At 38.4% G+C, this 15,176-nt stretch overlaps 2 protein-coding genes across 2 annotated transcripts; one reads left to right on the forward strand and one right to left on the reverse strand.

Annotated features, from left to right (window-relative positions):
• Positions 1-1,256: 1,256 nt before the first annotated feature.
• Positions 1,257-4,587, reverse strand: kctd12b (potassium channel tetramerisation domain containing 12b). Its single transcript, XM_082178434.1, has 2 exons — positions 4,145-4,587; positions 1,257-3,964 (listed from the first exon to the last, which is right to left on the reverse strand). The coding sequence occupies exon 2, from the start codon at positions 3,910-3,912 to the stop codon at positions 3,061-3,063; it is 852 nt and encodes a 283-aa protein (XP_082034560.1). The 5' UTR covers positions 3,913-3,964; positions 4,145-4,587; the 3' UTR covers positions 1,257-3,060.
• A 3,045-nt stretch (positions 4,588-7,632) lies between these two features.
• On the forward strand, positions 7,633-14,934 carry prps1b (phosphoribosyl pyrophosphate synthetase 1B). The gene is made up of 7 exons (XM_082178414.1): positions 7,633-7,938; positions 9,978-10,161; positions 10,324-10,422; positions 11,876-12,000; positions 12,085-12,258; positions 12,497-12,656; positions 14,358-14,934. The coding sequence occupies exons 1-7, from the start codon at positions 7,817-7,819 to the stop codon at positions 14,448-14,450; spliced, it is 957 nt and encodes a 318-aa protein (XP_082034540.1). The 5' UTR covers positions 7,633-7,816; the 3' UTR covers positions 14,451-14,934.
• Positions 14,935-15,176: the final 242 nt, after the last annotated feature.

The following is a 15,176-nucleotide window of genomic DNA, read 5'->3' on the forward strand; positions in this document are numbered from 1 at the left end:
GAAATCCGTCTCCCATTCATTTCCAATGCGCTCATTTTTGACCGCGAAGTGTGACTATTTTGTTTCAGGACCATTTAACCTTTTCGAATCATGTCCATGATTTTTGTGTGTGTCCACATAGCAAGTGCTGATTGGCCATTGTGTTCACGCGCTCAACATATACAGTATGTCTCTGATTGGCTACAATGACCAATGCTTCAAAAACATGTTGTCTTTGCAATCGAGCGGTTACGCAGATACACACGACTGTTTGAAAGCGGCGTCTATCAGCATATATATTAGGGATTCGCTGATAGAATCCTGCTTTTAAACACACCCGTGTGTATCTGTGTAAGCAAGCGCTCGATGAAGAGTGTCAAAGATGTCATTGTTGATCATTGTAGCCAACCACAGACATATATGTTGAGTGTGTGAACTCAATGGCCAATCAGAGATGTTTACGAATCCGTTCAACAGTGACTCAAAGTGCGAGAGGGAAATGCTGGTATCATCACATTTTTTAAATTTCAGTACCGACATGGTACCAAAGTAAGTACTCTACACAACTCTAGTTGGCTGTACTGAAGTGGGGTTTCAGGCCTTCTGAAACCTCACTTTCTCTCATCATAAACCAGCTCAGAGATGTTGATGTTTCAGACACCTGGACGATAGCTCTCGTGTCAGTGATCTCAGGTTATCTGTTTGAATTGTTGAATGGCTTCTATAATAACTGAGCTTTGAAGACGTGATGTTCCCTCACTGGAGTGAACTGTGAGCTGCTCAGTGTTCCAGCACAATCTTAATTAGATAGATTAGACACAGCAACACAAAGGCTGGTTGGGTAATCTGCTTTGACTGAGCTGGTTATAGGTTTGTCCTGGTTTTCATGCTTTGAAGTCTCGGCGGAGAGAACGCAAGAGCAAAATGAAAGCGAGAAACCGGGAGGAAGCATGATAACAGAGGGTTCAGCGGAGAAGAGACTTTGGGGGACGGAGATTTAATAATCTGATCTAATGCTTCCATTTTTCTTTACTTTCACTAAGCAAAGCAGATCTGCCAAATTCACCCTTCAAAAAATTGCTTCCAGGGTTTATAAGACGGAATAAACAGAACAAAATTTAAGTCAGTGAATCTCATGCTGTTTCTGGCTGTTTTTACATGGGCTTAATCTTTTATGCTTGCAAATTGGTATTGAATATAGACATTTCTCTGGTGAATAAGGCTCAGAAATTGAGACACGAAAGACTGCCTTATCTAAATACAGCATTCACTGTTGCTTTCATTTAAATTTGACTTCGTTTTATTGATGAAACTGGAAATGTGTTTGTACAGTATATGATTTTTGGCCTGTTTCGAATAATGTTCAAATACATTAAATACATACATTTGTTTTATATTTAGGACAAATATACTTGTTGAATAATTGTGTTTTATTCATGCTTTCATAAAGACACTTTGAGGTTAGCAAAAAAAAGACTATCTGGAAATTAAGATTAAGGGATTAATTGAATTTCTGATTGACATAAAATAAATTACTGGATGATATTTATTATCCCAAATGGCATCTCATAACTAAAAGCCCACTGTGAGATTTTGTGTTACAGTTTATAATTCAAGCCTGAGATTACAACGGATGTGCTTGTAGGAAATACCTGAAATTTAAAGCTCTAAAAAACACAAATCACACACACACACAAAAAAACCCTAATCTCACCTTCATGAATTAAAAATATAGGCTCTTGCTTAAATATCCAAGCATCAATTACTGAATATAATTGATGATACATGTATTATCATTACATATGAATAAGATAAATTTCAAAAGACATTAAATTCATTAAACAACACTAATATTAGTATATGAAAAATTAGAAAGGTAAGCAACTGAAATGTTTGATTGATAATAAACAACAAAATGCAGTATGGCTATGGTTCAACTGAACTGGAAACTTGACTTTTCTGAACTCACGTCCTCTAACCGTACACACAAATGAAACACTGAAAGCTTCTAACACAGCCAATACAGCCCTGATACTGTCAGGTGACGCTATACCGTTCTGCTCAATTAATGCCTACTTTATAACCTGCCTTCACAGTTCACTAGATGTATAATGCTAGTTAAAAATTAACATAGTGTGACACGTGAATATCCTCAAAGCAAAACACCTTTTTTTTCCACTTTAAATATTTAGTAATATTACATCTTTTGGTCTCACGGTGACACTTGAATATCCACATGCAGTGACTGCATCTATTTGTAAAGGGGGCTTTATAACCTTTGGTTACACATTGTACTGACTCAAATAAGTATTAAGGTTAACACTTTATTTTACAGTGTCATATATGTTACATGTACTTACCATAGTATATTATGCTTAATTACATGCAACTGACCCTTTAACCAAAACCTAATCCTACCCTTATAGTAAGTACATGTTGTTAATTAATATTACTACATAATTACACTGTAACAATGACACCTTGAAATAAAGTGTAACCGTATTAAGTAATATTAATTAACTACTTAAAATAGAGTTATGGTTAGGGTTTGGTTTAGTTACTTGTAATTATGCATAATTTACTGTTATTACTATAGTAAGCACATGTAGTAACTTCGTCACCTTAAAATAAAACCTTTTTAAAGCCTAGTGGATTCCCTCTCCGTTTGGCCTCAGGGTTACACATGATAATAATGACTTCAAATTACATAATATCTATTTCTCATCAAAAATGGCCATCAGCTCAAAAGCTTTATAATACGTCCAACAATTTGGCTGACAGAAGAGAAGCCCTTTCAAATGGCTCAAACCTCCTAGATTAGCAGATCATTTCCGGACAAAATATGACAACAGTGCAACACTGTGCTTCTCACAAGCTGTAAAAGCAGAGAAAGGGGAAGGCAGTCTCTTGGTGAGGGGAAGATCAATGGGGTTCGAGAGGTTAGCTGAGAGACATTAAGGGCTCGGACGTGGGAAAGTCTGGTGAAGGTGGTGGGGTTTGAGATCTAGAAGCTTCTACGTGTATTGCAGGTGATCTCTGGTCTGGGAGGCAGGGAGGAGACGCAGGAACACGGGTGTAAGTTCACTCACGGTAGAATACGTATTCGGTGTAGTTGGCCCAGATTTTGTCATCAGTCTGCTCATGGGCGAAGGCGCAGGTCCCTGTGGAGTTGCAGGCCACCATGTGGAAACCGGCGTCGGCTAACCTGTCAAACGCCTGCTCCAAGAAAGTAAACTTTAGGTAATAGCGCGACGTGTAGCGCTCTGGGGGGCGATCGGGGTCACGGCTTTCGTTCAACGTCTCCCCAAAAACCTCCTTGGCAAGAGAAGTCTTCCCGCACACCATAATGCGAGCCACTCGTCGAAACTTGGCGTCTGTTTGACTGTCCCGGCCGAGAGTGTAGGAGCCCCGGTAGCCGATGGTGATGAACCCGGAGCACTTGCCGTCTCCGGCGCCGGACGCCAGGCCTGAACACGCGGCCGCCCCGAGGGAGGCGAGGTTTCGGGGGATCTCGGCGCTGGGTGAGGGATCCTCGGGGTCGCTCTGGCAGCCCTCGTCGCCCAGAGAGTTCTGCTTACTGATCTTCGGTGCCAACAGTTTAACCAGATCCGGGAGGTTGAAGAATTCGGCCTCCCGCTGAAGCCGTCCTCGCTCCGGGAAATGATCCGGAAGGACGAGCTGCTGGTCCCGCATGTAGTCCAGAATGTAGCGAAACAGAAAGCCATCTCTGTCGACGAAAAAACGACCTTTGGTGTCACGAGCCAGGTTTTTGGTGCTCTTCTGGCTGAACATTTCCCACAGGAGGGAGTCTGGCACACTTGTTAAAGTCGAGTAGCGGGTTATATACACCTGACCTCCTACGTTCAGTTCGATAATTTCTGGAAAGGCCAGTTCCTCTACGGGAATGCCAGAGGCGTTGTCGGGTAAAGCCATATTTCAGAATACTAAGACGACACTTGGTGAAGGATTTAAAAAGTCTGTCGACCTGGAACAACAATTCACACTGTGTAGATAGTGGAGTAGGCTATTGTAAGGTCAGAGATATGTGACAAATACGTCTCCAGTTCACAATCACAGTTGCAAAACACAATTTATACATAATAATCCTTCAGAAAATGAGTTCAAAATTCATGTAAATTAGCATACATGGCTCAGAAAAGCTCACCGATGTCAAACACTGCCAAGCAAATGCACATAGTTTTCAGATGGTGTTCCTTTCAATTATCCATGTCCATAAACGAAGGTTTTCCAAACGTCCAATTCACAGACACCTACCGTCAGTCACTGTTGAAAATGCCATCTAAAGGGCTGATTTTGCGTATTACATGTCCGTGGAAGAAATAGATGTGAATAATAAAGCGTTGTGATGATCCATTTCTCACAGGATGAGTGTAACGGAGCTCCACTCGCTCATTCTCGCACTCTGTGCTGCGCACTGCAAACTGGACCATAATAATCCCGCGCTCTGGCAACGCCCCTATACTGCACGTCATCGACGCAAACCCCGCCTCCGCGTTTGTAGCGTCATCCGCAATCGTGTATAATGTAAATAATGCATACTACATGAGATGAAAACTCTTGCTGCTTTACCAGAAGTCTTTTAATTTACAATTTCTTACACTTTGTTATCTCTTAACGTATCAGTGCAAGAAATAATACATTTTAAGGCGTTTCATAATTGTGATTTATTTTTCTATGCTCATCATTATCACTTATCTTTAATAATAATAATGCTTTTTTTATATAATTTATTACATTATCTACTAATAACATTAGCATTAGTGTTACTAACATTATTATTCGATTGATCTAATGTTTTGAAAGTTTTTTCTGCATTTTATTCAAATTAGTAAATGTGTTAATCATATATTTTCACAAAAAAAATGTAATGACATTCAGATTAAGTTTAGAAAGTACCACACAATAATAACATTTTATGAAACACTGACATCTAGTGGATAGAAAGCCCTGACCAGATGTTTCACATCTCTGTTTTCTCTCTCTCTCTCTCTGTTCTCTCTCTCTCTCTCTCTCTCTCTCTCTCTCTCTCTCTCTCTCTCTCTCTCTCTCTCTCTCTCTCACACACACACACACACACACACACACACTCTCTCTCTCTCTCTCACACACACTCTCTCTCTTTCTCTCTCTCTCTCTCACACACACACACACACACACACACACACACACACACACACACACACACACACACTTATTTTGAAAAGAAAAGAAACCAGTTTTAATGCTAAAAGTATTGGACTGATGATCTAATTGCATAAAGCGATGTTTTCTTCTAAAAAATATCTGGCTCGCAACTAAGAATATGAGTGTTTTTACATATAGGAGTCAGAAATCTACCAAGTTCCTTTAACACAATTTGTACAGTTTTTACACTCTCTTACAAATATCTTCTTCATCAACATGGACGGTTAAAATGATTACTATTGTTTTGTTCTAAATTAATTGACCATATCGCAAAAAAAGAAGAAAAAAACCCCCCGAAATGAAATGAACTCAACGTGACACGGCCTCGCTTCATTCAGAATCGAGAAGCTCGGGCTTTAATCAATTGCACCCTGCGTTGAGTGTCAGCATTTCTCCAATCTTTTGTTTCTGCTCTGTATACTGAAAAGAGTTCTTGGTGAAAGCTATTGAAGCTTGAAACTAACCTTGAACAGACTATTCTGTTCCACTGAATGAAAGCAAGTCACAAGGGCATTTTGTGATTTATTTTCTATTTTATCAGAAAAGCTGAGGTGACTTTGCACTTTGTGCCGTGCAGGTGAAAAATGGATCCCGTTCCTCTCCCTTTTCCATCATTGTCTGTAAAATACGAAAAATGAGACTATAAAAAAATGAGCTAAAAGAATAAAACGATTTCTGAATTTGTAGTCAACAAAACAAACGCAGAGGTTGAAACAGAAAGTGGCAAGCCGAGACGACTATATAGGCTTCAAATCTATTTACATTAACACATGTGACAGAACAAGCATGTCCAGATGATAGATTAAGTTCTGCAGACTATCTGTGAATATTTGTGATATCTGTGATTTGGGTTATTGTGGGGGACTGAAGTACACTGTCACTGAAACACTGAATGAATTAGTGATTGCAATCAATCAACTTACAGTTTACAGAGGACCTTGTTAAAGTCACTGCAAACATATTTTGATAAGAGCTCTTTTTAGTCTTTTTTATGTTTTAATATCTGTCGTCGGGTGTATGGACTGAGAAGGTCAACAAAGGGGGCGTCCTCAGCCCACATATCCTTCATGAGTTTCCCCACACACTCTCTCAGCAAGAGAGAGAGAGATCCATCGCATTCACTCACCCTCAAGTTGTTCCAAACCTGTATGAGTTTCTTCCTTCTGCTGAACACAAAAGAAGATATTTTGAAGAATGTCGGTAGCCAAAAGTTAAAAGTTCTTACTGGACTTTTCTTACTATGGAAGTCAATGGGTTTCATTTTTGTTTCAATGCTCAAACTTAAAAAAAAGAAAGAAAAAGCAATGGAAAATTACTGCTTCACAACGTCATTCTATGACATTAAAACCTTTAAATGGAGACGTTCTCTTATCTGTCACACGTTTTGAAACCACAAAGAAAAGAAAACCCAACACAGATGTATGGTGGCTCTCTTGTAGCTACACACAGGTTGCTATAAGAAGCATTTCGAGCCACTTAAACATTGCTGAAAATCTATTGGAGGAATGACTGTAATTCTATAGGGGAGGAAGTAGATGTAGATGCCTCAGAACGTTCAACACCTCCTTCTTCCGCTGAACATCTAACCGCGTTACAGAAATGTTGTTGGTAATGGAAAGAATAGCTGATTTGTCTTTGAATGCAATACTGCGCCTCTTCAAGAAAGCATGAAATACTTTATCCTCCTTCGTGGAAACAAATAAACATCATTTCTGTCTTTAAGCCAGCCAAGGATAAGCATAATGCAGCCAACTATCACATTAACATCAAATTTGTGTGTGTGTTTTTTATTTATTTATTTAAAGTTAATGATTGTGGACTGAACAATGAGTTTGAAAGGAAAGGGATTGTTTTAGTGCAGCTTCTGTGAATAATGCAGATTCTGTCGTATGTTTAGAGACAGACATAAGTAAGGCACAAGTAAACAAAGAAGGTTTATTTTTATACTGAAAAGATACTGAAAATGTATATTTTTATTTTTGAAAAGACATGCTAGGAGGAACTGTAATAAAGTTAATGAAGCAAAGGGGTTAAAGGTATAGGCTAATGATTAATCGGATAACTAGGCCTACTATTTTGCTTGATAGAACAGTTCAGCTAAGGGTTGGATCGTCATATAAAATAGATAAATGGTACGCTACAAGTAAATGTGTGCAGCCCAATATTTTTTAATATCATGATAAATTATGTTTTCCTAAATATTAAAATAGGCCTGAAGATCTCAAGCTGATCAGATGTCAAAGGGATATTTCCTAGTTCAGTGTTCACAATACCATAATCTCACTTTGCATAGGCTCTAGGATGACTTTTTTATTTCTTTATTTTATTTTTGTTTTGTTTTCCTTCCTTACACAAACACTCCAGTCCTCCAGTCGGTGGCGATGATACAGTTTTTCTGGTTTGTCAACCGCCATTAAACCCAAGGCGAAGCAGAGGAAGAAGGCGTGGCCAGCAGGTGACGTCACGCGCGCTCCGTCTGAGATCAACAATGTCCGAGAGGTAGTGGAGACTCGCACTTTGGGATCGACATCGGATAGAAAATATCTCAGCAATCACACCGCTCTCTCTGTTTATTGGGATCTACTGCATTTCCTGTACGATATTTTAAAAAAAAATAAACAAAGAAAAGAAAATGCCCAATATTAAAATTTTTAGCGGGAGCTCTCACCAGGATCTGTCCCAGAAGATCGCGGACCGCCTCGGACTGGATTTGGGGAAGGTGGTGACGAAAAAGTTTAGCAACCAAGAGACGTGGTGAGTTATTCCTGGAAATTATCTGGTTAACGTTATATGTTAGTTTATGATGTTGGAGTGCCGTTACTCGCGGGCTGCTGTGAGTTGTAGTTCACATAAAGACCACCAGCGGCCCACGTGGGTTTGAAAACACTACAATTCCCAGAATACTGTGCGTCCGCATGCGAAGCGATGCCTATTTGCTTCAGTTTAAACGTACGTTTTGTGACTAATATTGCCATTAAATATCATTTAAATACTAAACGTCTGTTGAATGTACAATTCTATTAGTATCAGTTGAGCTTATGCACCTTGAGACCAAGAGCATTCAGTCATTCTGTGATTGCTTCGCTTATGCTCCCCACATGATCGATTTAATTACATTTCCCACGATGAGAGTCTGGTGGGTCACTTAAATGTTGTCCGTTCAATAGGGGAATAATTCTTTGTCTGCTTTCTGACTCCATGTGAAATATCCCTGAGCGCGCTGTGTTTACAGTCACTGCTTATCGGTTTGCTATGAGAAACATTGATAAAGAATGTTTTGTTTCATAGCACGCCTTCGTGCTCCGGTGTACTTTTACAAAACAAGAACAATGTTTCAGTGATGGTTTCATATGGTTATACAGTAGCTTAGATGTAAGGCGATATTAGTGATTAAGTTACCTGATTCAGATTGCATAACTTACACGTTGCCCGGTATCAACGGTTACATGATAGCAGTGTTTTTTAAATATTTTTTGGCAATGTAGCTTATGATATACTCCAAACTTTTTGCTTCGCAGCGTTAAAGGTGTAGTCTCCCCCACCCCCCACCTTTTATTAAGATTTATCATTTACTCACCCTCAAGTTGTTACAAACCTGTACAAGTTTCTTTCTTCTGTTGGACATAAAATATGTTTTAAAGAATTAGACAAGCAAAAAACAATTGATGTGCCCCACTGACTTCCAGTTCCATAGTATGATTTCTTTGTTTTACTATGGAGTCATTTGTGTTCAGTACAAGAAAGAAAGTCATACAGGTTTGGAACATGAGGGTGATTAAATCATTTTTTGGATGAACTATTATTGGGCGATATGACCAAAATCCTATATGATATGAGTAAGTTTATTTCATGATAAATAGCCTATATATCACAATATAGTTATTTTTGCTTTAAATAAGGGTTTTATAATATACATTTTTGATAACCATTAAAATGTAATAATTCTTGTCACCATTTTAAATATCACAAAAAAACCTAATACTGGCCTAAGTACAAAAAATAATAAAAAGCTTACTAAGCTCTCCAGCTTACTGAAGAAAAGTAAACTGTGATGAAGAACAAAGATACTAACTTCAAGCATATAGTAAAACAAACTACAATAGAAAAAAGACACAAATGAAATAGACCTACCAGAAAATGCATATATTTGAATTGTATAAAGCAATCAAATGAATAAAAAAACACTGCATAAAAAAAAAAAAAAAAAAAAGTTTATTCTTATTAAATTTACAAAAGTGATTCAGGCAAGAGCAGTGCGATATTTTCTCTTTTTTTGCTGCTGTTTGATTAGCATTAATAACGACAGTAGGTAAATTAGGCTGCTGTCCCTTTAAGACCGACTGCACGGATCAAATACACTTGTGCGTTTTCTTTCTCAACTGTTTACGTTCACTTAAGAAATAAATGCATGGTCACTTTAATACACAAGTATGTGTGTTTAACTGTTCAGCCCTGAGAAACAGTCGCTCAGACTATAGAGCATATAGTGAAATGAGTTGTCTTTCGCTGCTTACTGCGCTTCAACGGTTTAAAATCACAGTTTTTTTGACCGCAATACTTAAAAACGCATGCAAACGATAAGCCTTCATGACCACAGCAACGTCACATGAGCTAAAATCTACCGGTGGACAAATTTCACCACTATATGAAACAAATGTTCTATTTGTAAGAGAAGTTTTATTTGTTGATGTACAATAATGTAATGTTTTACAGTATAATGTACCCGTTGATTTGGGTCAGGTCTATAAGCAGAGGTGCTGTGCTAACTTTGACCTGTTCCTCCTCATGTGCAGTGTGGAGATCGGTGAGAGCGTCCGCGGGGAGGATGTCTACATTGTCCAGAGTGGCTGTGGCGAAATTAATGATAATCTTATGGAACTTCTGATTATGATTAACGCCTGCAAAATCGCATCAGCCTGCCGAGTCACAGCGGTCATCCCATGCTTCCCTTACGCCCGGCAAGACAAGAAGGATAAGGTGGGCTGAAGGTTAAATGCCATTATTTGGGATGTAATCTGTGAACATTTGTGTGCATGCTTGCTGAATGTTTTGTAGTTTGTTGGAAAGTAGGTTGCATACTTTAATGAATCAGTCAGTTGTCGTGAAATGATGTTTGATCTTCTCTTCTGTCTTCTGCAGAGTCGGGCACCCATTTCTGCCAAGTTGGTGGCAAACATGCTGTCGGTCTCTGGTGCGGACCACATCATAACCATGGATCTGCATGCATCTCAGATACAGGTGGGTTTGATGGCACGGAAAACCGTTTAGTGATAAAACAAACAAAGATATAAAAATAAAAATTGACTGGAAAAAAAGTGCTGATTATAGTGAACACACTTCCTCCAAGTTTTTGGTGTAGAATGAGAATAAGGGGGGAAAAAAGGTTAGTCTTTTTTTTTCCGATAGTTCACTTTAGACGTTCTACTAACCAGGGCTTGACATTTACACCCATCAACCGCCAAATGTGTGTGTGTTTCAGCAGTGGTGTGTAACACAGTCACTCCTGCGAGCCACTTTGGCGAGTTGAATTTTATATATAATGTATACATTTTTCTAGTGTAGTCTTTTAAAAAGGCATCTGAAATAATAAACTAAGTGCAATGTAGTGTTGTCAAAAATACAATACATCTCAACACTGAAATATCTGAAACGCTTCCGATACAAATTTTGGTTACACTTTATTTTAAGGTGTCATTGTTACAGTGTAATTATATATTTAAGTACTGAGTAATATTAATCAACTACATGTACTTTACTTTTGGGTAGGATTAGGATTTGGTTGAGGGTTAGTTGCATGTAATTATGCATAATTTACTGTTATTACTATGGTAAGTACATGTAACACATGTAACAAGGACACTGTAAAGTAAAGTGTTACTCAAATTCTTTTGCAGAATAGATGCATGGTACCAGCTGGTCTTTCTCTCATTTCTCCGACAGCGAGTGATACACAAACCCCGTCTCTCCTCACTCACTCGATTCATTTGCTCCGGATGAATATTGTTGGTGTTACAGGGTGCTTGGGAATGCACGAATTGCGCATAATTTTACTCATTCCCGCTGGTTTTGTGCTCACACCCAAAGTGCAGCACATAAAGCCTCTCAGTACTAAATTTAGTTGCGCTTAAACAGTCCAATACACACAAAATAATGTCAAAATACAAGTCTTGGCGAGTATTGATGTAAACACACAGTCAGTGATGCTTTAAGTGAACAGAAAGAAAACGCACGTGTAACAATATAATGGATCCGTGCGTCAGGTCTTAAAGTGACAGCAGCCTATTAAACCTGCTGCCAAATTATGAGACAATATTAAAAATAAAAATAAATTCCCTCATGGTATCGATTGTGGCCAGCGAAAACGCTGAATGGCTAGTTACTTTGGAAAAGCACTAGTGGCTGGTGAGCATAAGTTGATGTCAAGCCCTGCTACTAACTATAAGTAACTTTGCAACTACATGTCAACTAACTCTCAGAGTATTAGTAGACTGTTAGATTGACATGTAGTCACAAAGTTACTTGTAGTTAGTAGCACGTCTAAAGTGGACTATCAACAAAACATACAAAAAATATATAGTGATGCTATCTTTGTACCTACACATTATCTCTCAGTAATCACTAATGACCAGAATGCATGAAGAGGTGTGGGAATCGTGCTCAAAGATCTGAATTGGTTCTCCTCCTTTTTTAGGGTTTTTTCGACATTCCAGTGGACAATTTATATGCAGAGCCGGCCGTTTTGAAATGGATTAAGGAAAATATCCCAGAATGGAAGAACTGCACTATTGTGTCACCTGATGCTGGAGGAGCCAAGAGGTCTGTCGGCCGTCTGAATTATGGCCTGTTTGGTTTTGCTCTTAGCACGTGTAACTGCTGACTGAGCTGTTTCTCCATTGACAGGGTGACCTCCATTGCAGACAGGCTAAATGTTGACTTTGCCCTTATTCACAAAGAAAGGAAAAAGGCAAATGAGGTGGACCGCATGGTTCTGGTTGGAGATGTGAAAGACCGGGTGGCCATATTGGTTGATGATATGGCAGACACATGCGGTACCGTCTGCCATGCTGCTGATAAGTAAGAAACTAGCACAAATAATAAGAAAACATGTTATTTGAATAGCAGATGCTGTTCAGAATTTAAAAACATGGAGAGAAAAAACAGTTAAAAGCAATATATTATTAAAAAAAAATGTAAATAAGAAAAATAACAATGTGGCTGTTTCCGATGTTTTTAGTATTTATTGCATCATTTAGTTGTGTTTTTTCTTGTGTAATTTAAGAGTTTAATGGAGTTTTAAACTTTCTGTATTAAGGTTATTATCAGCGGGCGCAGTCAAAGTATATGCCATCCTGACCCATGGCATCTTCTCTGGACCGGCCATTTCACGCATCAACAACGCTTGCTTTGAGGCTGTAGTCGTGACCAATACCATTCCTCAGGAGGAGAAGATGAAACACTGCCCCAAAATACAGGTTTGTCATGCCAGGAATCTTTGATTCAAATCAAAGCACTGAATTATTCAGTCTGTATTGAATCATCATAGTGTTTTTTTCTTCTTTTTTATTTCAAAATGGATAATTTGGTCCATAAACAGCTAAATGTCTAAACAAAGGTGGAGATGGAAACAAAACGTTTTTTTATTTTTATTATTTAGTTTTCCCTGTCTTATAAAAAAAAGAAAAACTCTGAACAAAAGCACAGATGCATTAAACGTTTGAGTACCACGGGGATAACGAAGTTACCTGGGCCAAAATATTCATGTTTATTTGTCAGCAAAAGGGGCATTTTAAGTTATCCGGGGCACAGATCCAGGGCTTCCGTGAAACCTACAGTCTGTACTTCCGTGTTTCTGTATCGCCGCTACGGACAGTCGGATCATATTGAAAGAGTAGGTTTATCACTGAGAACTGTATCATCATACTTTGTCTACTATTTAAACGGCATTGTGGCATTGAGGTGTAACGATTCACTCAAGTCACGATTCGATACTTTCCGAATATTTTAAGCCAAAAGAGTTTTTTTATTTTTTTATTTATTATTATTAAACTGATATTATTATCAGGACCCATATATATTCCCTCACTGCATTTTTATACATTATGTTCAGAATTATATATAATAGTTTAATGCCACTGAAACTCTTCTCACGCAGTGCTCACGCTTTCAGTGCCGGCATTCATTGGATCTCTTACAGGGACAGACTCTCCCGGTGCTTGTCCCGCCTCTCCTGCTATTGATGCGCTATACATATAAGAATAAACCATCTAAAACGCTTTGACCAATCATACTACTAAAACTAAATGTGATATGGTGATTTCAATTATGTTTGTACTTTTTACTTTGAGCACTTCAGACAATCAGTCACAATACTAATCGCAAGAAGTCATGTCTAAATGACTATTGCCAAATAATGGTGAGCAGGGCTCCGAACCGATTCAAGGAAAGAAAACGAAAATCTTTAACTGTGAACATAAATACATTATTTGAAATGACCATTAACTGGTTGATAATGTTGTTTTATCGTTCTGTTTAAGATTTTAATTTGACAGTCAACCAATAATGAATTCAAATAGTACGGCTCATGCGAATGTGCCGTTGACGCCTCTGACGCGAGTGAAATAACCGCTCAGATTTACTAAACTGGTTAAATTAGCGTGAGTGTGCGATTCCATAAAAGTGCTGATGGGAGTGGAAAGTTCTGCGCGTGATCTACTGCCGACACACACATTAAAGAACACAGATGCAGTCAGATCATTTCCATAATCACTAGGGCTGCACGATTAACCGCAAGTCACATGCAATCGCACTTAAATCGAAGTTGGCTTATCGCGATTTTGAAATGGCAAAGGTTGCGATTAAATATTTTTTATGTGCAGCTTGTCATTGATGTACGGCTCTGTAAATGCTGGTCAGATTAGCACAGAATTGCCCCTGATTGTGTGTGGAGGATCAGCATAATTCCCATGTACTGAAACGTGCTTTGGCGAGTTTTTGTGCAATCTAGTGTTTTAAAAGGGAATAAAATCAGACGTGCCGGTGCGCCTTTAGCTCCGTTGTACCCTATAAAACAGAAGAAATGTCATTTAAAATGTTTTAAAATACATTTGAGATGCTATCATACAGATGTTCTGTCTTTAAGCTGTAACCGATACGATATGATCTGATCTCTGCAGGTTATCGACATTTCCATGATCCTGGCCGAGGCCATCCGCAGGACCCACAACGGCGAGTCGGTCTCGTATCTCTTCAGTCACGTGCCGCTGTGACATCTCCAGCTCCGGCTCCATGACTCCGTTCATCTTTCCCAAAGAGATCCCACCTGACGCCATGTGTTTCCAGAGCAAGACTCCCAACAGTTCCCTCCTGAAAGTTAAACACGGGATGTTTTCATAGTCTGTTTTACTTACAAATCGCTGTTACAATCTGTGACTGAAAGTTAGACGTTAGCTTAATCGTGACGACAACCTCATTTATTTATTTGCATTCATTTCTCTGCTACATTATGAATAAGTTGTAGAGAGAAGACTTTGACAGCCTTCTTCAAATGGACACGGTTTATTTTTAAATTCAAGATTTTGTTCACTATACAAAGGTGTTTTTTAGCTTGTTCCTCTTGCAGGCTGGAGCTCAACAGTAGAGTCTTAAAGAATTGGCTGTTTTTATTTCCTTTTCCTGATTTTGTTTTGCAAGAATGTTTTTAATAACTCTTTTTATGAACATTTCTATGAACAATAAAAATCTTTTTGGTTACATTATTCCATTCTGTTTTCCCTCAGATTTGTTTCTACTGTGTGGTTGATTTCTTTGATGTCTTAATTTGAATTGGTTATCATATTTCAGAATACTGGGCTAAATTTAAGAAAGTGCTGTGGTGACACATTTGCTCTGGTAAATTTTTACTTCAGATCGCTTATTTTGAATGCATTTGAATGTGTTTTAAATTAAATGCAAGCAAGCATTGCTTTTTGCTAATCTGTTTAATAAATCATATG

Source organism: Leuciscus leuciscus, assembly GCF_965113295.1.
Source record: "Leuciscus leuciscus genome assembly, chromosome: 8".
Taxonomy (NCBI): domain Eukaryota; kingdom Metazoa; phylum Chordata; class Actinopteri; order Cypriniformes; family Leuciscidae; genus Leuciscus; species Leuciscus leuciscus.